The sequence below is a fragment of the Drosophila subpulchrella genome, chromosome X (assembly GCF_014743375.2).
Source record: "Drosophila subpulchrella strain 33 F10 #4 breed RU33 chromosome X, RU_Dsub_v1.1 Primary Assembly, whole genome shotgun sequence".
NCBI lineage: Eukaryota > Metazoa > Arthropoda > Insecta > Diptera > Drosophilidae > Drosophila > Drosophila subpulchrella.
The window spans coordinates 28,556,604-28,580,394 of record NC_050613.1 but is presented as its reverse complement, the minus strand read 5'-3'; the positions used below and the strand labels follow the sequence as shown (position 1 = coordinate 28,580,394).

Below are 23,791 nucleotides of genomic sequence, written 5' to 3'. Positions count from 1 at the left end.
GCACACACCAACAAAATGTTATTCATGTTTTTTAAAATTAAAATTGTAAAGCCTTTATTAAAATTAAATTATGGTATATTAAACCAAAAAGACATTCTATTATTGATTGTTATTGTTCCATTTAATAATGTCTGCAACAACCTAAAGCTAATGAGACCAAGTTATAAAACAAAAACCACTGCTCTTACCGATTTTTTATTTTTGTAACCCAAAACCGTTTGAATCAGAGCTGAATCTGTTTACAAAATGTTCAAAGTGCTTGGCCCCTTTTCGTGTCATCAAAAAGGAGAGGAGGTGGCATCCCCCCCGTCGCCGCCCCTGGCTGTTCGCCACCCCCCGCGTGGCTTCTTGTGAGCGCTAATAGATTTTCTATTACTTACCAAAGGGAAAGGGAAACTGGGTGAAGGGAAGGGGATGGGAAAAGGAGGGGGAAGCGGAGGGCGGTGTACCGCACCCGTTCACACGCATGACCGAATTCCCATTTTACGCCCCGTCTCATCCGGGGCCATGGGCCAAAAGTCCCAGTGGAATCGATGCGGCATTATTATTATCATTATTAAAGGAGTCGATATGGCGATGGCAAATCCCGGCCAATGCGAATAATATGCCACATGTCCAACCCACTTCATTCACCATTTACCGCCCCCATTTGCAGAGGCCACAAGCGGCGACCGCAATTTGTATCTCATCTCGTGAGCGTTGCACATGTCAGTATTAAGTAGTCACCAAGATTTGCAGCCAAGTTAAATGGGTTAGTTCTATTCAGTTAGCTACATGGCGGGAATTTTTGAACCAATTGAAGGCGCTTTTTGATATATTATTATCCAATCTGTTGGAGTCCATATTTAAGCACTCCTTATTTATTTAAAGTTTTATTATTTTTATAAAAAAATATTATTATTAAAACTAAAACCAAACAGAAAATCTAAATAATAGAACATTTTTACTTATTTTATATTGGGGAATATATATAATATAAATATTTTGACCTTTGATATTTCTCTTTTGATTACTTTTCGCTGGTATTTTTATAAGTAAGGTGAAATTTAACCTTTTCCCCGTAAAGTGAAATAAGTCCAGTTCATCGGCTGCAAGCTGCAATATATGTGTTGAGAGCAGTAGTTACTGCCCCTAAATCCCCCACTCGGCGCCCCTTTGAACTGTGTGTGCGTGTCAGGCTTTTGAAACAAATTGTAATTAAATGAATGTATTCCAGCGAATCGCAGCGAATTGAAGCCGGAGGCAGGATCTGGTCCTCGTCCTCGTCCTCGTCCTCGTCCTCGGCTTGCTTTCATTCCCGGGTCACCATGTCAACCACTGCGATGCGAAAGGTGGCAGTTGCAGGTGGAAAGGGGGAAAGGGGTCGGCAGCAGCAGTTGTTGTGGCCGCAAGCATTTTTCCACTTATCCGGGATTAGCAAAAATGGCACATTAAACTAAGTAAACAATCATCATCGGTCGGCGAGCATCTCTCAGTTGGATCAAAAGGTAGCAATAACGACGAACTCAATCAGCCTGATGTCTTGCAGAATTATTTAAGAAGACGCCAGTACTTAATTATTCACATAAAGCCGACCTTGAGTGCAAAACTATTGGCATTTTACTTTGGCTTGCATAAGTAATGAGCAATTAAGAGATAAATTGTCATTTTATATTGTTTATTTTATGTGTAACTTAGCCACATTCTTCGGATACTTCTCAATTAACTAACTAAATATTCTGCACATTACTAATATTCTATAAACTTATTTAATTGATAGCGAAACGCTCACTGTCTTGGAAAAGAATTCAAATTATTTTTTTTTAATTATTTGAGACATTTTTAGGATAATTTTCTTTATATATGGAATATACATATGTAATCCAGGCAGAGTTTTAGAAACTAAATTAAAATTAAACTAATGATATTAAATGAAGATCCCGCGATACGGCATTGTCAGGGCTTAAGAATTACGATTCTGGGGGTCAGTTTAAGAAGCATCAAAAGACATCGTTTTCTAACTTATTTTTAAAAAGTTGTTTTTTGATTATAATAGTTATCCGCAAAGTAAACCACTATTTATGGTGATCTTGGGGTTGCATAAGAAATATGTAGGAATATATTCGAACTATTCTCCTTAGCTAAGTTCCCCACCTTTTCGGCCGCTTGCCAACACTGGTGCGCGTCATATGGCGCCGATAGCTGAGCATCGATCTATCGATCGCGAGACCAATATATTGGCGGCATCCGCGCCCACTACTGCCATCGCTAGTGTGTTTTCAGCGCCTTTTTTTTGGCAAGGCAAAAAAACAAGCGAAGGATTTGCCGGAGGAAAGTGAGCAGCAGGACACAGGAAGACAGGAAAACAGCAGAATGCCCGCCGGCATTGTGAAGACCCCGATCAGTGGCCGGGCAAAGGAGGCGGCCGTGGCCAAGTCCGCGGAGAGAACGGCCAGCGGTGGCAAGAAGTTCGTGCAGACGCGTCTGCCGTTCAAGTTGCTGACGCCAGGGGGTGGGGCCGGAGCTGGAACTGCAGTCGGAGGTGCCGCCTCCGGTGCCTCGTCCTCCGCCGGCGACCCAGTCACTGTGATCCTGGATGAGGACGATCCAGATCCCGCTCCTCGCAAGCGCAAACTGTCGTACGGCGATGAGACGCCACTGGAGGGCACCGGCTGCTCTGGCGGGCAACTGCGCCGATCGAACAGCAAGGAGAACCTGGATCTGTCCAGCTCAATAGCCACCAAGAAGGTCAAGACCACGGATTCCGTGGCGGAGGATGTCATCGAACTGGATGATGATGATTGCGATGATGTGATTGTGGAGAAGAAGGCAGTGGTGGTCAAAGAGACCAAGGAGGTCAAGCCGAAGCCCAAGAAGCCGGAACCGAAGAAAGCCTCACCGGCACCCATACAAATTAAGCTGCCGTTGGTCAACAAGCGATCCAAGCGCAGGAAATCCCTGAAGAAATCCGAAGAAGCATTGGACAGTTCACCCAAGGAGGCGGCCAAGATGGGCAGCGAGTCCAGCGATGATATAGAAGTCTACGCCGAGGAGCTGAATCCCCAAAAGAAACCGAAAGTACAGAAACCGCTGGAGAAATCACCACAACAGAAGCAGGAGGAGGAGGAGGATAGTCAAAAGGAGGAGGAGGCTCCCAAGAAGCAGGAAGGGCCTAAGAAGACTTCCAAGGAATCCAAGAAAGGAGAGCTCAAAGGCGCAGAACCAAACAAAAAGAAGGATCAGTCCACTATAGATCTCTTTATAGCCAAGAAAGTGGATAGCACCAAGAAAGAGAAATCGGAAGCCAAGAAAAAAGATCAATCGATTGTAGCGGATCCCAAGACGAAAGAAGCCCCCAAGAAGGACTCAATCAAATCGTTATTAGAACCCAAGAAGGCGGAATCAAAGCCAGCAGAAAAGAGCAAGAAAGATGTTAACGAGGCCAGCGCAACAAAGTCGCAGAAAGAGAAAGAAGATGCACCTGCAAAAAATCAAAAAGAAGAAAAAAGGGAGAAGAATTCTGAGCCAGAGAAGGTGACAAGCAAGAAAGCCGAAACCCCAGAGAAAGATAAAATCAGGAAGCAAGCCAAGAAAGAAGAGCCTGCTGTCCAAGATAAGTCGGACAAAGAATCGCCCGAAGCCGCTGAAATCTCGGTGATCCTCTCCAGCAGCGACAACAACAGTTCCAGCAGCGAGAACGAGATGGACGTGGACACGGACACCGCGGCCACTGACAGGACCTCCGCGCAAAAGGACGCTCTTCTGCAGAGGAAGAGTCTTCCGGAGGCTAGCGATGCCCAGAAGACCCTTACGCCCAAGCAGCAAAGGCTCCTCGAGCAAAGGAAGAAGGCTCGCGAAGAGAAGGAGCAGAAACTGGCGGAGGAGCGTCGCCTCAAGCAGCAAGAGAAGGAGCAGCGCGAGCAGCAAAAGAAGCAGGAGCGCGACGAGAAGGAGCAACAGAGGAAGCTGGAGAAGGACCAGAAGGAGCAGCAAAGGAAGATGGAGAAGGAGGAGAAGGAGCGCAAGCGGCAGGCGGAGGTGGACTCCAAGAACGAGGAGAAGCGCAAGCGCAATGAGGCCAAGGAGGAGGTGCAGCGCAAGAAGGACGAGGAGCGCCGCAAGAAGGAACAGGAGCGCGAGGAGGCGGAGCAGAAAAAGAAGCGCGCCGCCGAGTCCTTCACCAAGTTCTTTGTGCCCAAGCAGCCCAAGGCCGGTGGCGGCTCCAACAACACATCCTACCTGGAGCACGAACAGAGCAGCTGCGACAGCTCCAAGGCCAGCAGCCAGGCGCTGGCCTTCCGACCCTTCCAAGTAAAGGACGACATGCTGCTGGCGCCTATTGTGCGCGCCTCGCTTGGTGGGGAGCAGCGCTCCCAGCTGGATGGTCTCTTCAGGTTCCTGGAGGAAGAAGAAGAAGACGAGGAGGAGGAAATCGTCAGGAGAAAGCCACCAAGTCGGGCCCATCTCTATCTCAGCGAACTAAGCAGCGGGCGGCGGGAGCCGCTCAAGGGGCAGCGCGATGCCCGCCTCCAGAGGCGCACCAAGGATGAAGAGGAGGACGACGAGGTCCAGGTGATAGGTCTGTATCCCTAAAACTATAGCCCATCATCTACCCCCAACCGATATGTTTATCTTACTATTTCCGCAGATGATCTGTCTAATGCTGGATTGCCCATCGAGGTGGAGCAGCCCAAGCAGCTGGCCAGGATGCGGGCCAAGTACCTGCATTTCGCAGACAACCGAAGGCCGCCGTACTACGGCACGTGGCGCAAGAAGAGCAGCAGCATCTCCGCTCGTCGCCCACTGGCCCAGGATAAGGTGAGGAACACCCTCTTCTGATTTAAATATCATATCCTAATTATATCTATAACCCTTATGCACTTAACCCAGGTGCACTTCGACTACGAACTGGACTCCGATTGCGAGTGGGAGGAGGAGGAGCCGGGCGAGTCGCTGAGCGCCAGCGAGGACGAGAAGGAGCGGGAGTCAGAGGAAGAGTCCGAGGAGGAGTACAACGAGTGGTACGTGCCGCACGGCCATCTCAGCGACGAGGAGCTGCAGAACGACGGCGAGATGGACGACGGACACACGAGGGAGGCGCAGAAGGCCAAGCTGCAGGTGCTGCAGCAGGAGTTCGCCCAGGAGATGAAGAAGCAGACGAAGAAGATCAAGCCGCGCCTGCTGGGGCCCGTTTGGCTGGACGAGAATGGCAACCCTTCGCAGCTGTTTCCGGCAATCTTTGCCCACACCATCGACATGTACGCCTGCTGGCAGATGGAGCCACTCAGCCTGGAGCCTCCAGCGGAGCCAGAGCGCGAGGATCAAGTGCCCGAGCCGCCGGTGCCGCTGCAGCTGGACGATCGTCTGATGCAGCAGCTGGTGCGCCTTACCCACGGCAATCGAAACTCAAAGCTGTTCCTGATCAACGAGTATTTAGAGTACCTGAAAACCCAGGCGACCGCCGAGTCCACTCAAACGGTGCTGCCCTCGAAGGCTGTGCTGCGCGAGAAGTTCGACGAACTGGCCAGCTGGAAGACTGTCGAACTGGGCACACCCGAGGCGGCCTCCAGTGCCAACAGCGCCAGGAAGAGCAAGAAGCCGAAGAAACGTCTCTGCTGGGTGGTGGCCAACGAGATGCTGGAGAAGTTCCAGCTGCCGGAGCTCCCGCTGCAGAATCAGTGGGACTACACGCTGACGCCCAAGATCAGCGAGGGAGCGGATGCCCCGCAGCACGAGCAGAGTCCGCCGGCGGAGGTGGAGGCCACCGCCTCGCCCGTTGTGGCAGCGGTGGCGAACTCGGCTCCCACAACGCCCAACACTGGACAGACGCCGACGGCGGCTCAGGGCGCCAAAAAGCGGGCCACCCTGATCATGTCCGTGCCCAGGGACCAGCCAATCCACCTGGCCACCAAGAACAAGCTGATCAGCCAGTTTCTGCGGCGCCAGAGCGATGCCAGCAATCCCAAGGAGAAGAAGCCGGAGAAGCCCCCGCCCACCGTCAGCGATGATGTGGTGATGCTCTCGGATTAGGCTTAGGTTAACCTCCTAGGAAGCCCTGCTCCCGCAACTGCCGTCTCTGGGTCTCTTGTGGGTCTTCCTGCTAGGCGTAAATTCAAATTATGCAAACATTTTTTTTCTCTAGATTCGCTCGTAAGTTGATTTAATTTTTTAATGTTCCGATGTACGTTCGACCTGTATGTCCCCCACCACTCCATCATCCTCATCACCTAATCAGGTGCATCATCCCTGCCCACCACCCGTCATCCTCCCACTCATCTGTAGATCTGTTAAGAGGTTCAGCGGAACAAGTACTCACAAATTGTAATTATCCCTGTACGTTTCGATTGCGTCAATGAACCATCTATACATATATAGTATATATGCAATAATACATTACCCGACGATCTTTTACTCGATGGCAATGACCAGATCATGCATCGTCAATGGGCACTGGTGTCTGAAATTAAGAAATCTAGCAAATTCGACAACTTGCTAGACGAGCAAATAAGGTATTTTGGATCTCTGATTTCTATTATTGACACTTCAAATTGAAAAATCACTCAACAAATTGAAAGGATCCGAAACATATTTTCTCCCAAAGTGCTGAATTTATTTGTCTCGGACACCAGGCTAACAGAAAAGTTAGCAAGTGTCAGCTGGTAACTATGATTTTACTTAAAGAACCGTTATTTTTCAAAATGGCCGCCCTTACCATATTTCCCCTCCCCCTACTGACCAATAGGAATTGATCTCCATGGGAAGGATCCGTTAGTTGAGTGCCAAGCGCAGACCAGAGATGAGCAACCATATCCGCGTCACAAGCTTGTCACGGGCTCGTCACGATCTTGTCACGAAATAACAGTTAAGTCCTGTGATTTGCTTAGGCCGTGCCAAAAGGAAGAAATCACGTGGGCATCTCTAAGTAAGCTTGGAATAAGCTAATCAGCTGATCGTTTTACACCTACTAAACGTTTATGTTCGCCTGGTGTCTGAAATTAAGAAACCAAGCAATTTGACCATTTTCTCGACGAGCAAATAAGGTATTTTGGTTTTATAATTTCTATGAATTGACATTTCAATGAGCTCTGAAATTTAATTTCCTGATCTTTGACACCAGGCCAACATAAACCGTAGCAAGTGGCTGGTGGACTATAACATTTTCTTACTGGAAGACAACCGTTAGTTTAGTGTAAGCCGACTAGAGGTGAGCTTTCGCTTGGTCGTCAGCAAAAGGCCTTACATATTTTGAAGTTGCACACCTCTAGTAAGGCCTTAAAAACAAATCGTTGGCCACCTACGAATTTTCCTGTTCGCCTGGTACTTGAAATTGAAAAATTGCTAGTTTACTTCAACAAATTGAAAGGCTTCATAAAATTTTCTCGGTCAAAGTGGTGGACTTATGGTCTCAGACACCAGGCAAACAGAAAACTTAGCAGGTGACAACTGGTAGCCAAAAGTAAACTTAAACAGCTGTTAATTTTCAAGATGGCCGCCCTTTACGTAATTCCCCTCCCCCTACTGACCAATAGGAATTGATTTCCATTGGAAGGATCCGTTAGTTGAGAGCCAAGCGCAGACCAGAGATGAGCAACCATGGCCGTGTCACAAGCTTTTCACGTTCTTGTCACGAGCTTGTCACAATCTTGTCACGATCTTGTCACGAAGCAGTCACGAGGGCATCTCCAATTAGCTTCGATTTAGCAGATCAGCTGATCGTTTCTCCACCTGCTAATCGTTTATGTTCGCCTGGTGTTTGACAAAAAGAAATCTAGCAATTCGACAATCTGAAAGACGAGGAAATAAGGCAGTTTTTCTGTCGTAACTTGGTCAAAACAAGGCGCACAGCTGAAAGACCGACTGTTTTATGCAGCTTACAGCCTAGGCTTCCGATCCCCTTCACATTCCGGGATATTTATTTTTTGACTAAATTTCACATTTTTCATAAGGGGTAAGTAACATCGTCTATTTTTGCGAAAATCCGTCAAAAATTAAAGTTTCCGGGTTTGAATGCCAATCGATTGGGAATTTAATTACGAGCTCAACGAGGTATGACATTCCCCATTCCGACCTTACTTCGCAAAATGATTGCCAAAAAACGTAGTTTGTTTGGGTCAAAAAATAGGTAGAAGGATTTCAGACAAAACTACCATTATTTGTAGCAGTTTTTCAGTCGTAACTTGGTCAAAACGAGTCGCACAGCTGAAAGACTAACTGTTTTGAGCAACTAACAATCTAGGCTTCCGATCCCCATCACATTCCGGGATATTTATATTTTGACTAAATTTCACATTTTTCATAAGGGGTAACATCGTCTGTTTTTGCGAAAATCGGTCAAAAATTAAAGTTTCCGGGTTTAAATGGCAATCGATTGGGAATTTAATTACGAGCTCAACGAGGTATGGCATTCCTTATTCTGACCCTGTTTCGCCAAAATACGTAGAAATCTAGCATTTTAACTATTTTCTCGATGAGCAAATAAGGTATTTTTGATTTATGATTTCTATTAATTCAGAATAAATGGAAACATAAATTAGATTTATTTTTAAAACTTATTTGTTTATTCTTTTTGCCATTTTCGTATTATTTTTTTCATTAATTAAATTAGTTATTAAATATACATTTAGTTAAGATTTCCGACAAAAAAAATTACCGTGGCTGCATTATTTAAGTGAGTGTGTATCGTGTGTGGGTGTTGTGTTTAAAAACGCGGACGTGAACGTGTGTCGTAGAGTTTGATCTGCAAGAGTAATCTATTCCATCTACATGTATATACGATTATCCATTAATTATTGCTATTGTAATCGTTGTTTAATTGTTATCTGCTCTCGTTAGTTACTAACCGCTCGTCCCGCCCCCCCATTTACCCTTTCCCGCCGAAAGTTTAGCTAACTAAAAGACCCGAGCATTGTGAGGAAATCTCAAGATAAAAAAAGTGCGATTTCAGGTTATTTTTGAAATAACCAGATGTTGGAGAGGATAGTGCCAAGGGGGTGGGGTGGGGGTTTCCGGTTCCTGTTCCTGTTCCGCTCACAATGCTGATTTACAAGATCGCACATTTAGCTTTCTATGTACATAAATATGTATCGTTATATTATATATAATAAGGCAAATATGACGAGGGTCATTGAAAATTGGAATACACATCTTATGGGTTTCTTTTGTTTTCAAAGAGGGTAAGTACAGTGCGTTTCGGCTATACAAAACTAATATCCTCTAGGAATTTCCTTATTCAGGGGAAAAATAATGAAAATTTAGCGGTATCAGTTAAGGCAGTTATTAGAATAAGTAAGTTGGGCATAAGTACAAAATATTAGGGGAAAATAAACATTTCCATTTTAGAATTTCGATTCTGTTACATCTATGAAACGCACTGTCTGAACGTATTTATGTATTGTCACAGAAACAGTCATCAATGTGTGTGTATATTTTTTGATTAAGTTTAAACAGCGAAAAATCGTTAAGTACTTAAAATGTAAGATCAAGTCATTTACAAACGCATTTGCATGTTTTCACAATTTAACACATGTCAATTTTTTTTAGGGAACTTCGTTAAAAAAGAATAAAAACTTTTGGCTTCTATAGAAATAAATTGAGGACAATTCAAAACAATGATATTGAAAACCTAAGAACACTTCGAACCAAATATTTTTCGTTTAAAACAATTATATTTTTGTAGCCTACTAGGAATAGTTCCGAAATACCGTCCTCTTATTTTTTAACGTAAATAATAGCTTTGATTTCTAATAGAAATTAGTTTATAATTGTCCAATCTATAAAATCGGCCTAGGGTGTGTGATAAGCGTCTTGTTGTCGTTAAACTTTCCCTTCGTTCCTTTTTGTTTTGAAATTTTTTGGTCGTCTTGTCTTCTAAGTTTAAGTTTTTACCCTTCCCGGAAATCATGTCTCCTCCTCGGCACCGCCTGGCGATGCTCCTCCCTCGCCGCCCGTCTCCTCCTGCTGGGAGTCACTGCGTCAGGGCAGCAGGAGCGGGCGGAAGTAGGCGCGGCAGAAGATCGTCGACGCGGAGGGCGGCAGATCCTGGTTGCGATAGTACATGTTGCACTCCCGCTCCGTCAGCTTGTCGAACACGGCCGCGTAGTCGCGATGGAATGTGGCCAGGTCCACGTTGGCCCTTCCGATGGCGGTCAGGGCCAGGAAGAGGATGTCGCGGTAGAACGAGTGCGATCGCTCCACGCCGTTGTTCTTTAGCTTGTGCCGCTCGTTGGCCAAACGCTTCAGGGGAGTGGCGAAGTCGTTGCACCGGATGGCCGAAATGATTTGCTGAATGACACTGCCGGAGACAAAGGGATAATAGTAACAGCTATCTTTCAAGGATTTCTCGCCGGGATCACTTACTTCTTGTTGAGCTGCGCCTGGTCGGTGAGCAGCGCCTTGATGAGCGGATCCGTCGGCTGTGTCTCCCTGTACAGTATGTACATCGGCGGACCACTGGCCTCGGTGTGCAAACTGAGGTTGTCCCACAGGCATTGGATGTGCACCGTCTTCACCTTGCTCAGCGGATCAATGTGCTCCTTGTCGCTCTAAGCATTGGAAAAATAAGGGCAAAAGATTATTAGTCGTTCTGAATAATTAATCAACTAATTAAGTTTTGCTATCTAAGTATTTTGTACCTATCTATTACACAGAATCTAATTTTAAAATAGCGGAACATTGCATAGATACTACTACTCTTATTTAAACTATGATCTTTAACATCCACTAACCGGTACGGGCAGACAGAGCTCAGGCAGGTGCGTCTTGCCCTCGATGCGCTCCATCAGCCAGAGCAGGTTCCAGTAGATGATCGGGTGCTCCTCGACGAACTCCGGCTTGATCAGCGCGATGTCGCCCTCCTGGGTAAGTATGTTCTCCAGCTCCTTGCGCAGCACCAGCGGGTTTAGATACGGCACTGTCAAGCTGGACTTGTGGCTAGTGCCGTTTGCTGCTCCTGCTGCTGCTGGCTGCTCTTTGCCGTTCTCCAGCGGATCCGTCTGATCCGATTCCTCCGACTGTCGCTCGATCTGGACGCTGAGGAAGGGCACCGTGAGCTTGTTGCAGGCGTGGCAGGTGGTGTTCAGGTTGGAGTCCTCCGCTGTCCAGCCGCTCATGATCTCCTCGTCGTAGACGAGCACCGAGCAGTTGTGGCACTGCGAACACGTGGTCAGCTGGATCAGCACATCGCAGTCACGATCCGCGGTACTCTGGGGAATGGAAATTCGTGAGATTAGGAGTGGGGTTCCATGGTTCACAAACTTACCTCGCCGATTAGGCTGTAGAGGTTGTCGGGCAGAGCGGGAAAGGCGTGCATGTGGAGGGCACCAGTGGAGCTGTTCTCGCCCAGCGGCACCAGGTTGTTGTAGCTGGATTTGCGTGACTCACTGAGCCTGCCCCAGGGATCCAGGTCGCTCGAGACGCGCCGCAACTTGCCCTCCTCGTGGACGGCAGCGTCGTGCTCCTCCTGCTCCGCATTGCCGTGCTGCGCATGGTGATGATGGTGGTGGTGGTGCGGATGATGCAGGCCATGCGGATGGTGCCCGTTGTTCGTCTTCGTCGGCGTGGAATTGGCCGAGATCACGCCCTTGATCTCGTCGAACTTCTTGGTCAGCGAACTGGCCGCCGATTTGATGCTGCTCAGGCTGCCCTGGATCAGCTCGTTCGACTTCTTGCCCGTCAGGCTGGGACTGTGTTGTACAAATACCACGGGTTAATCGGGTTTTTATAAACGGAAGATACTATAGATCTATGTATAACGAAACAAGAATGAAGTGGAGCCAACAGCAGCTGATTTCAGGCCAGAAAATCCTTCTAAGGCCAGTCTGTTTTAAAGAGCTTAAGATCAACTTTATATTTTTGGAAAATATATATACATATCTGCCCAAGACCTCGGAAATCAGTTGCTGGTGGTGCTGCTATACATTATGGTGGTGCGGTGCTTGTGGATGACCATTAGCTAGTTAGTTCGATTGAGTTTTTGAGTTAGTGTGGATGCTATGCGTGGCTTTTGTCAAACCTTGAATTGCCCGCCACCAACGAAGTTTTGCAGGAACTTTAAACCCCATAACAATAACCATAACCAAAACCAATGGCGAAAACCTGTGGAACAGCATTTCGGGGTGTGGAACTTATGTGGAACACAAAACGAAAACAAGAGGTTAGGTCTCTGTTGTGTGTGTTTTTGTTGTGCTGCTGTGTGTTAGTTGCCGCTGTCCACTTGTTTGTAGCAAAAATAAACATAAATTTAACAGCGATTAAAAAAAAAAAATTAGTATAGGCATGTTTTTCAAAATCAAAAACAGATACATTGTGTAAGCATAAGAAAAATGTAGAAAAGCGCATTTAACAATGATTATATATGTTGAAAAGTTCTCTAAAAAAAAAGATTAAAAAGAAATGGTGGAACGTTGTAACAATTACAATTGCTTGATATGTGTTAAATGTCATTTAAATGTGTTAAATCTAAAAATATAATTTGAAAGATAATAAAAAAAAATAATCGGAAATAGAAATGTTGAACAGAAGATAGTATATAATACTTGGGACAAACACTAATACAAAATATAGACTTCTGGTATTAAATGTGTCTTCTAAAACTGTATTTCTAATTTTTACCAATGTGGATTCTATGAGCCTTAATGCATTTTCAGAAATGACACTTTAACAATGAAACTATGGATTGTAAAAAAAGGATTTGTTATCTAACATCTCATCTTATTGCGGACCCAATAACCATATAAAGAATCTTCCTTCACCAAGGAGCACAACTTGAATGCCAGGTGGATCATGTGGAAAGCAGCACAACACACACTTGGGTGTAGTTTTCGGGTATGTGTGTCTAGAGTTCTCTAAGAAAGGTCTCCACTTACCTTATGCTCGATATATTTTCTATAATATTGGCGGGCAATTTCAAGTCTTTCTTAAGGGACAATCGTGCGGGTGAATAACGTCTAAGATATAATTATATATATATATATGTAAATAAATCATAAAACAAATGTGGCACAGAAACGAGTACGATTTAAAGAGAGGTAGATTAAGAGAAATATATTCAGGGCGATTCCAGTTTTTCAGATCATTTGATTGAGTTCCAATAGTTATTTGATAACCACTTAATTAATTCATATGCGCAATTCTCTCTGTTTACTTTAGTTTAAACCAGCAAATGATTTAAAAACTGGATGGAAGGATAGGGGGTAAAGTTATGAAATAAGGGACAGATAATCCGCTTGCTTTGGTGATTGGACGTGGAATGCTTGTGGAATTGTGTGTTCAGATGAATCAAAAGGAGACACAAAGTGGGGGAAACGGAGGGGGAAAGACTGCGGAACGCCGGAGTTACCCGAACGTGAACTTCAGCGAGGATCCGATGTTGGCCAGGCTGTTGGTCACCCCGCTGCTGGCCACCGGCATCGTCTCCGAGCGGTGCATGCTCTTCCCGATCTGCGTCGACTCGTCGAAGGTGGCGCTCCTCTGGCCGCGGAACAGGATCGGCTTGTCGGTGTACATGCTGCTGTCGATCTGCGACTGCGAGTGCTGCTGATCCTGCTGCGCCTGCTGTGTGGGTGTGGCACTGGCGGTGGACTCCTCCTCGTTCAGAGCGCCCAGCGGATCGTTCTGGGTCACGGGCGTGCGGGGCGAGATTCTGAAGGGTGAAAATAAGTATTATTGCCACTTTGAATCTATTGAATATTAAGCAAACTCACTTGGTTGGACTCTGCACCCGCTGGCGTGCCCGCTGTGCGGCCACATGCTCGTCGACCTCATCGTCGTCCTCCTCGTCCGCCTCGTAGTCACCTCCGCCGGCGTACTCCAGCTCGTCTGCGCCCGCCTCCAGCTGCTTTTGCGGCGTGCTCGGCGATCCAGCCGTGTAGTCGTCCTCGTCCTCATCCTCGTCGTCGTCATCACCACCGCCAATGCTCATGATCTGTTTGCGCGGCTGCTGTTGCTGGAGTGCCTTGGCCAGGATCTCGGTGTCCCCGCCATAGGTCGGGGTGTTCGGGGCACTCCGTTCGCCCGGGATGAGCAGGCCAGCGCTGTTGACCGCATCCCCCATGGCCTCGTTGTTGCCGCCCGTCACCGTCTGCCGCACAATGTTGCCCAACTTGTTCCTCAGCCGATCGAAGGCGGCAAAGTCGAGCAGGCCACCATGGCCACCGCCATCGCCGGTAGAGGAGGCCAAGCTGGTGCGCGACTGCCCGTCTACCGTCTCCAGGGTACTGAGGTTTTGGTCCTGGGACGCGCTTAACGATTTGTTCACCTTGGAGGCGGCCCTTTGCTTGCCAGCCTTACGAAACTGCGCCGCTCCCAGCACCACGTTCTTAATGCGGTTCCAGCGGATCTGGCTCAGCGTGGTACTGTCCTGCGGCCACTGAGACTCCAGGACGCAGCGGTTGTAGAAGCCGTAGGTCAGCGCATTGGCCTGCACGCCAGAGCGCTTCATCAGGTAGTGCAGGCGGACGGCCAGCACCGGCAGGTTGTGGATCCCGCACAGCTGCATCATGATCCTGTAGCAGAACTCGTCGCAAGTGATCTTTAGGCGACTGGCCCGCACCAGGACGTCGTAGGCGGCGCGCAGGATCTCCGGCTCCTTGCCGGCGTGCCGCGTATCCAAGACCATCGAGGGCAGGATGAGGAAGTACAGCGAGTAGCAGGTGGCCAGCAGGTACTTGGACCATGCCTCCGGATGCTGCTGACACCGGCTGGCCATCTTCTGGGATAGCTTGATCTCATGCTTGGTGCGCCGGGCAATCGGTGATCCAGGCGAGAGGGATGCGTTCAGCTGCAGTTGCAGGAATTTCGTTAGGGCCGTCTTCTTCGTGCTCTGCAGAAGCTCCGGCTGCAACGTGAAGTTCTTGTAGTTGAAGGCCAATCCTCCTCCTCCTCCGCCCGCTTGAGATCCCGCCGGCGCCACGCTGTCCGGCGGAAAGATGTACTTGGTCAACTCGCTATTCTGGCCCGTGTCCCAGTCCACCAAATGCAGCTGGGCGGGCGTCTCGTCATAGTTGCCAACCTTTTCTGCACACTCGTCGAAGAAGCTTAGGCCATGGTCGCCGTCGGAGACGAAGGAGCGCTCCTCGATGAAGCGGATGAACATCTGGGTCTTCATCATCAGCTCGAAGAACTTCTGGTGTGACTATTAAGGAATGCATATAGGAATTTCAGTATTAAACATAAATGCTAGATAAGTGACTTAGATTGCGCACTAACTTAACTTAGTGAGAACTCTACTAATATATTGATATGGCTGCATTTCCAGCTGTTCCTTACCTTATCCCGCGATCGCAAAAAGGCCTTCAGCTGGAAAAGGGCATTTGGATCGGTGGCTCCCACTGAGGGCGCCTTGGAAATGGGCACCAGGAAGTCCCTGTAGCCGCGCAGAATGCTGGCCATGAAGAGCAGGAAGGCCTCCTGGATGCGCTGCTCCAGCACCAGCTCCCGCTTCCGCTTCCTAATGTCGCGATCCAAACTGTTCGTGGAGTCGTGGCTGATGGGCTTGGCGTTCTCCAGTTCGGTGAGGGTCTGGCGGAGCAGGCGGGCTGCTCGCTTTGGAAGCAGCTTGGGCGACAAGTGGCGCTGCGACTCACATAGCTGCAAAAAAGGAATATTAATTATATATTGTTATATACCAATGGTGACCCTAAAACTCACGCTGATGTTGTTGGTGTCCAGGTCGATGCAGGTAACGTCCGTGGGCGGCTCATACAGATCGAAGAAGCGCGAGTCCACGCCAATGAGATAAGGCAACGGGGCATGGAGCACTTCCGACAATCCCAGCGGGCAGAGTGGGATGTACGGGCACTGCCACTTGAAGGGGAACAGCAAGGAGACAATGGCCTCGGCCACAGCAGTCAACGTAGCGGGTCTGTGAAAAATAAATCGATATTTAGTTGTAATAACTACCATAGACTTTCGGATAACGTGGAGGACATACCTGAGTGAGTGGATGAGTATCTTCTGTTCGGTGAGGGCCAGCAGGAGCACATGCAGGCAGTTATCGGTGCCCAGGTTCTGGAGCAGCATGTGAAAGCCGGCGCCACTCCGCGGCAGCGGGGAGTCCTCCGGCTGGGTGAGCAGGATGCGATCGTTGGACTCGCTGGACAGCTGCAAGTGGATGCTGGGCGCCGGAAACGGCACCTCGTCCAGCAGCTGGGTGATGTACCGTTCCACGGGAATGGGAATATTAACGCCAAGCAGCACCATGCGCTGTAAATAGGTACAAGATCAGATAAAGCAGACCCGATGGGCAAGGCCTAAACTCACATGGAGATACTTGAGCCATTTGTCGAAGGTGTCGCCGAAGGGATGGTGCGACAGCAGACAGATGGCCTTGATCATGTGCAGCGAGTGCTGGGCGCCGAACTCCTCGTTCCAACCGAGCAGCTCCTTCTGCTCTACCGACAACTGCGACTCACTGGAAGGTTTATTCTTAGATATCTCTTATTTGATTAACACTTATTGGCAACCTACTCGAAGTCCTCGTAAAAAGTCAACGCCGATCCGTAAACCTTGTAGGTGCCATCGTTCACCGTCAACACAAAGGTGCTGAACACCGGACTGATGGGCTTTCGCTTCTCCGTTCCTTTGACGTGCGGCCAGGCCTCCAGGGAGGCGCCCATCGGCAGGCAGAAGAGCGGCACGCTCGGACACAGATTCAGCGGAAAATCGGTGTGGTCGACGGTGGGGTAGCGCAGCAGGATCTCCGGCTTGTAGCTGATGTGTTTCGGCCGGTACATGGACTTCTTGTAGCACAGATAGACGTCACTGCCCACGTAGCCCTTGTTCAGGGTCTTGTAGATCAGGCAGAAGGCGTGCGGAGCCCGCTCGCCCTTGCTCTGGACGATGACGCACAGTTCGGTGACCACCAGCTCGTTGCAGGGCATGTCCGCCCGAGCTCGGCGGTACGTGAGGAAGGTCTTCGCCGACGAGTTATTCACGTTGGCTACACGGCCGCCGGGCGTCTCCGCCACGATTTCCGCATCCGACATGATCCGCTCGTGGCCATCGTACAAGACTCCTACAAAAGATGTGGCGGATTAATATAACATTGCACATTTTTATATGGAAATAGTCCCTATTGAAAGTTGCGCTTTAAATTTAAAACTTAACTTTCTGTAACTTATATGTACAATATATATTTTATTTAAACATGAATTAGTAATATTTCCCCGCCTGATACAAATGGTATCTTGATGGTATCAGTGAACGGGTCTATTTGATTTAAATAAATTTCAGTTTATATACTTTGTCACGAGTCATGTCGAGATTACAAGTTTAAGGTTGACTTTTCTTATCAAGCAAACCAACCAAGCTATTCTTTGATTGATGAAATCTATTGCAAACCAACTTTTACTTCCAGGAAAACAAAAACGGAATTATTTATAACATATAACTAAGATTTCAAATTTTTCTTAATTAAGCATATCAGTTGGGTTTTGCCACTAAAAATGAGAAACCAAAAAAAAGTGTTATGTGTAACACTAAGCTTTAGTCATACTTCAATTCGTATTCATTCTTTTCCATTTAAAAGGCTCAAAAAAAATTATGATTGTTGAGATTATTTTGTCCAGGAAATAGCAAATATAAGTCATACAAATGCTTTTAAAGAGCACATATTCATTGCACATTATAATGATGTTATTATGTAATCCAAAAATAAACACAATAATCAAATTAAGTTTCATAGGTCTCAAAAAGTATTCCATTAAATAAGTAAAAATGGGGGCATCACAAAAATATTCTTTCACAAAATTTACAGAATCGTCTTTAACTGAATTTGTATGCATCTTTGTATATATTAAAGAAAGAGAGTCTAGATTATAAAAATGCAATGATTGGGAGAACCTATCAGACCTTTTTATAACATCATAAAGCCTCTAAGTGATTAATTCGGAGAGCGGGTCTTATAAATCTAGTACTTCCGTTGAAATCTCCTCTGGATGACCCACCTATGTCCACAAGCGGCGGGCGATCCGTGCCCCGCCGGAAGTAGATGTAGCAGTCGGTGGTGCGGACCGATCCGTGGTTGAGGTTCGCCTGCAGCCCCGTAGGCGTGTGCGAGAGGAGCTCGAATCCCTCGGGCACCTCCTCGCCCAGCAGCGGGAAGTATACGCCGATGTCCGTGATCGGTTCAATGGTGCTGGCCGCCCGTAATCTTCCCGAGTCGTTGAAGCTGTTCTCCTGCAGCAGCTGGGGGTGCTCCGGCATCCCGGCCACCACAAAGTAATCGGCGATGCGCTTCTCCTCCATGGCGACGCCGTTTCCTCTGGAAGAAGACAGCAAAAGAGTGGGGTTGTGTGGTTAATTCTTGGGTTTCATGGCGGGACTGGCAGGGCAGATAAGATAAGGAGGGCCGACAGACAGTGGATACCAGTTGTACCAGTTGGGGTTGCTCCCAATCCCTATTTAATTAAAGTTTTGCTCAGTTATCTTTGGTCGGTGGGGGCAAAGTCAATGGAACTTCCGAGGGGAGATTCGATAAGTGACACCAGTAATCTTGTGATCCCCAGTTAATGTATGTAGTATTTAAGGGGGTTTCCTTCAGATAAATATTTTATTAGGCTTTATTTTTAAGTGTTTCTTGTGGATAGAAGGTTTATTTGAATTAATGATATTTTTATATGGATCATTCTGTAGAAAAGAAAATAATTTTGAAATGTAGGTTACTTTTGATATAAAATTATTGAATTAATTACAGAAACTATCTGTTAAGGGTATGCATTTTCCAATATAATACTATATATTAATTACCAAAATGTTTAAAAACATCGTCTTTTATATGGCTTTATATTATATTAAAATGTGATTAGTATGTGATTTAAGCTGATTGATAATCATCATCAAACGCTTCATCATCATATCACATTACCCCCACAGAAGAACCGCAAAAAATCTTGGTTTTTTCTGGGTGACCCACTGTGGAAGACAGCTGACCCCGAGCAACTCAAACTCGGGGCTTGACAGTATCTACTCCCCGCGTGGCGCAAATTCTTTTGTTTACATGCATTAGTTGCGACTCCGATTGAACTTTGTATGCTGGGCATTTTCACGCTCCACACGGCAAACAGCAACAAATGGAGCTGGGGAAACAAGTTCCGCTCGATGATTCAACTTCCTCCGCTTCCGTTCCACACAACAACAACAACAACAACAACAACAGCAGCAGCTCTTTCTGTTTGTGTTGATTGCCGATGCGTTGTTTTTGTTTACAGGAGTGCAATTGGCAGGGGTGGGGACAGGAGGGGGCCAGTGACAGAGGCGTGGGTAAAAGGGGGCGCCACAAACTTACTGCACTCCCCGATATTTGTCCTCCAAGGGGCGAGGGCGGCGGCGGAGGGGGCGTGGCGCTGCGGGCAACCTTCAGCTGCTTTTGTTGTTCGCCTTGGATTGCAATTGTCGCTTTTCCTTCGCTTTTCTCCTTCACACTACGTTAATTTCCACACACCAGCACGGACACACACGCACACGCACACAGTTGGACTACTTGAGTTTTCCTTTACATCATTTTCGCAGCGCTTTCCTTTAGGACCTCCAAATTCGATCACAAACCACGATTGAAACACGCACAATGCGTTAGAGTCCGCGAATTAAACAAAAACTAAGCTCTACTCAAATACGTGTGGAGTGCAGGGAGCTAATCGAAAAGGTAAAATAATGTTCACTTAACTGGCCTGCCAGCCGTGTGCGCGACTCTGTGTGACTGGCAAAACGGACATTCGCCTGCCCGCGCTGCTGGCCAACTGTATAATTAACATGCAATGCAAAACAACCACGCGACTATTATTAACCGATTTACTATTATTAATAACTATTTTTCCTTCGCCTTTCAGTGTTACCAGATGGCTCTCTTTGCTATTGCTCAAATCCGATGTCGATGACTATCGGTGTGTGCCATCACTAAAAGTTTTCCTTTCGCGCCAATACGAAATTCAAATTAGTGGGGCACATTTTAAATATTTTGGTTTAGTTAGGAAAAAATATAGAATATAAGGCACGTATTTAAAAATCTATTAATTAAAAGACATTATTACATATTTTTAAAGCTGAACTACATATGTATATTTTACCAACAATCTTTTTATTTTTTATTGTCATTCGTCATTAAGGTATAAATTGGTCTTGTATCTGAGCATTTAAGGAATGACAAATTTAAAACAATATAAAAATCGTGGTCTGAATACTAGACTCCTCGAGTTTTAAGGTATAAAATGGTCTTATACCTCAGCACTTTAAACAAATTTAGGTTGGCATTTTCAAGGTAAAGCTGTGCCATTTTCTGTGGAGTAGAAGAGATTATAAATTAGTTTTATAATTAGCTTAAAAAGAAATTGTGGTTTTTATAATGAATTCAAAAAGCTTTAAAAATGCGAGTGGAATCCTTCTATTACACTTAGCTTAGTCGATACATATACCGAACCATAAGTTGTCATCTCCAGCAAAATCGATAGGTTTGCGTACCATGATTTTGCCATCTCAATTAAAGCAGGCCATGGAAGCGAATTCGATGAAGCCCAAGCGAACTTTTAAGCGTCCCTTTGCATTCCCGAAGAACTGTGTGTACCGTCCGTTGCGGCAGATAAGCAACATGGAGCGGAACCTGAAGCTGCCCGCCGATAGGCCCACCTGTGAGTACCGGAAGGCAGGGATTTGGCCACTTACCCTATATTTGCACACTCCATTTCGCAGACTTCACGCTCAATGCACCGCCCTCGCTGGTTCCGGCCAAAAAGTACTCGGACATTAGTGGACTGCCCGCTCCGTACGCCGATCCGCACACAAAGCTGCGTTTCGCCAACGCCGACGAGTACGCGTCCATGCAGCACATGCCTTCGGACATCATCAATGGCTACCTCACGGTGCGCGGCTATACGAGCGCCGTTGGATAGTCACCTCGATCTATATAGTATACATCCCGTTCCGCCCGAGGCCTCGCGATCTTACTGCCAATCACAATAGCCAATTACGGAGCTGCTGGCCTTTTACTTTTACTGGCATTGCGTGCGAGGCTGTTGGATTCCGAACAATATGCTGACTGCTTCCTGATAGAACAACAACACAGGGAACAACATACACGATTACCATATATGTAGATAGCCCACCCAGAAAGAGATGATCTCTGTAGCCCCAAGCCTGTTGCGACCTCGAAACCCATAGATACTTGTATTATTACTATCTAATATTTGACTGTAACATTGGCTTTGATAAGCCAGGTGATATGTAAACCTTGAGGCATGAAAATTGTCAAAACTAACACATACATACATAGGATCATAATGAGAAAATAAATATTTTGACATCCACTATGTGCCAGTTTGCGGTTGGTAATTTGTTTGCGTGGGCTTTAAATATATTATATTATCCTGCTTTTGGTAAAAGCAGATGATAAAGTTAATGGAGTTTTTATTTAAGGACGATTTATAAATGTTTTACGAACTACATTTCTATTTTAATATCATTCGCATAATCATCGTTATTGTGTATTATTTAGCAGCTATCAGAAGTACCAAAAGCAAGTTTCTAAAACTTTCGTAATTATTGGGGCTTCTCCCTTTCTCTCTCCCTCAGGTTCTCCCTTCGCCATCTCTCCAGTAAACGTAATTCGAGCTTGCTCCTCCAATGGTTTCAAATACAAAGAAACGGACTAGTGGCTCCGTGATGCGTCTCCCCTTTTCTCCCCCTTCTTCATTTTGTGGCAGTCGACTCGGGCTTTTCCCCCTACGGCTTTGGATGCTAGCCGGCTTGGTTGATGGGCCGGCTAATACTGTTCGGCTGCGTCAGCATCTGCAGATCGGAGCGGAAGCTCCGCGGCAGCCCCGAGATGTCCAGCTGGTGCTTGAGCACCACCATGGTGGCCAGGGTTTTCAGGGTGGGCTCAAAATCGAGCACATGCAGATCGCTGTAGTCGATGAGCGCCAGGCCGGGCGGAACAACTCCGCCTGCCGCAGTTGCTCCGCCCGCCTCTTGAGTGGGCGATACGCCGGCCGATGGCGAGCCGCTGGAGGAGCTGCTCCTCGGACTGGTGCCGCCGAACAGGAACATTTTGGTGGCCATCACGATGGCACACTGCCTGCGCCGCGCCGTCGGTGCCTTGCCGTTGGCCCGTATCAGGTTCCACAGCTTGGTGCGCGGATCGAAGGTGTACAGATCGTTGAAATGCTGGTCCAGCAGGCCATTGTAGCCGCCGAAGACGTATATCAGCTTGTTGTAGACGAACATGCTGTGGCTGCGCCGGCCTACGGGCACCTTGCCGGCCGTGAAGGGGCGATGCCAGACCTTGGTCTTCATGTCCAGGTAGACGATCTCGTGGCAGTAAGTCTCCTCCTGACTGTGGTACGGACTGTGCTTGTCGCCCCGCCCGCCAAAGATGTACATGCGCTCCTGCTCGTAGGCCACCGCCGCATGGAAGTCCCTGTAGCTGGGCGGCACGCCGAAAGTCTGCACATAGCGCCACTCCATGGTGTCCAGATTGAGGCTGTGCACATCGCTGCTGAACTCGTTGATCTCGTCGACGAAGCCGCCGAAGATGAACATGCTGTTGCCGATGACGCAGGCCGAGTGACCGTCCCGCGCCCCTGGCAGGCAGCCGGTGACCGGCGGCCTCGACCACTGGGCGGTCTTGGGATCGAAGCAGTACAGGGCATTGCAGAGGTTCTCGTCGTTGCGTCCGCCCCAGATGTAGATGCGCTCCTTGTAGGCGACCACCGTGTGTCCGTAGCGCTGGAAGGGCACCAGAGGATACTTTAGCGGCAACCCGGCGGCGTCCAGCTGCTGGGGCACCAGGGTCCAGCGCATTGTGTGCGCGTTCAGGACGTGGACATCGATGGGCTCGTTGTAGCGATAATCGTATCCAGTGCAGTAGCCGCCGAAGCTGTAGATGAAGTCGCCCACGCCCACCGCCGCGTGATTGACCCGCTGCGGCCCGCCGTCCAGGTGCACAGTCCACAGCATTTTGGCCAATTGGAGCACCAAGGAGATTGGGACTGAGGCTGGGGGCTCTTGCCTTGGGCCGAAACAGCCAAAGCACACAAAGGAAAGCAAGTGCGCCGCAGTTGTCGTTCTCTTCGTGGGCTCGGGGGGAGGCAGAAGGCGGCGGGGGTGCAGGTGCGAGCGATTGAAGGCCACACAGGTGTAAACGCAAACGCTGATACTGATACCAAACGCTCCGCTCGGCTGCTAAAAAAAATTGGGCTTTTTATTGTTGTAGTTGCTTCCTAGAGATGGGCGCGTGACGACAATTCGAAAAACACCCAGCTGCTTTCGTGCTAATGGTCGGGCTCCACTGATCCACTGGGATGAGAAATTATCGATAACATTTTCACATCCTTTTGGAAATGCAGCTGGCTCCACTGGGATGTAAAGCACAACCACTGCAGCAGCCACATCCGCTTCACCTGCTCCCTTTGTCAGGATTTTAGACCAAAATACCATTAGTTTTTGCAGTTTTTCAGTCGTAACTTGGTCAAAACAAGGCGCACAACAAAAAGACCGACTGTTTTGAACAGCTAACAACCTAGGCTACCGATCCCCATCACATTCCGGGAAATTTATTTTTTGACTAAATTTCACATTTTTCATAAGGGGTAACATCGTCTATTTTTGCGAAAATCCGTCAAAAATTAAAGTTTCCGGGCTTAAATACCAATCGATTGGGAATTTAGTTACGAGCTCAACGAGGTATGACATTCCTTATTCTGGCTCCATTTCGCAATTTGTCGACGAAAAAACGGATATACTTCGGGCAAAAATAGGGAGTAGCATTTTTGGATGAAAAATACGTTTATTTTAAGCCGTTTTTCAGTCGTATTTTAGTTAAATCGAG

General features: G+C 47.5%; 4 protein-coding genes across 5 annotated transcripts; 2 read left to right on the top strand and 2 right to left on the bottom strand.

The window, feature by feature from the left end:
* Positions 1–2,237: 2,237 nt before the first annotated feature.
* On the top strand, positions 2,238–6,342 carry LOC119557054 (chromatin assembly factor 1 subunit A). Its single transcript, XM_037869602.1, has 3 exons — positions 2,238–4,558; positions 4,628–4,797; positions 4,870–6,342. The coding sequence occupies exons 1-3, from the start codon at positions 2,353–2,355 to the stop codon at positions 6,007–6,009; spliced, it is 3,516 nt and encodes a 1,171-aa protein (XP_037725530.1). The 5' UTR covers positions 2,238–2,352; the 3' UTR covers positions 6,010–6,342.
* A 2,238-nt stretch (positions 6,343–8,580) lies between these two features.
* Positions 8,581–19,765, bottom strand: LOC119556054 (DENN domain-containing protein Crag). 2 transcript variants are annotated; one of them, XM_037867857.1, is made up of 14 exons: positions 19,262–19,765; positions 17,922–18,238; positions 16,444–16,990; positions 16,237–16,387; positions 15,908–16,179; positions 15,625–15,838; positions 15,244–15,564; positions 13,680–15,109; positions 13,316–13,618; positions 12,843–12,923; positions 11,237–11,660; positions 10,704–11,180; positions 10,336–10,520; positions 8,581–10,270 (listed from the first exon to the last, which is right to left on the bottom strand). In XM_037867857.1, the coding sequence occupies exons 2-14, from the start codon at positions 18,220–18,222 to the stop codon at positions 9,952–9,954; spliced, it is 5,025 nt and encodes a 1,674-aa protein (XP_037723785.1). In that variant the 5' UTR covers positions 18,223–18,238; positions 19,262–19,765; the 3' UTR covers positions 8,581–9,951. The 2 variants fall into 2 exon arrangements, with proteins under 2 accessions (XP_037723785.1, XP_037723786.1); XM_037867858.1 differs by lacking the exon at positions 12,843–12,923.
* A 680-nt stretch (positions 19,766–20,445) lies between these two features.
* LOC119557590 (INO80 complex subunit C) lies at positions 20,446–21,275 on the top strand. Its single transcript, XM_037870392.1, has 2 exons — positions 20,446–20,597; positions 20,659–21,275. Exons 1-2 carry the CDS (start codon positions 20,462–20,464, stop codon positions 20,856–20,858), a joined length of 336 nt encoding a protein of 111 aa, XP_037726320.1. The 5' UTR covers positions 20,446–20,461; the 3' UTR covers positions 20,859–21,275.
* An 80-nt stretch (positions 21,276–21,355) lies between these two features.
* On the bottom strand, positions 21,356–23,182 carry LOC119557589 (kelch domain-containing protein 3). The gene has a single exon (XM_037870390.1). It carries the CDS (start codon positions 22,918–22,920, stop codon positions 21,703–21,705), a length of 1,218 nt encoding a protein of 405 aa, XP_037726318.1. The 5' UTR covers positions 22,921–23,182; the 3' UTR covers positions 21,356–21,702.
* Positions 23,183–23,791: the final 609 nt, after the last annotated feature.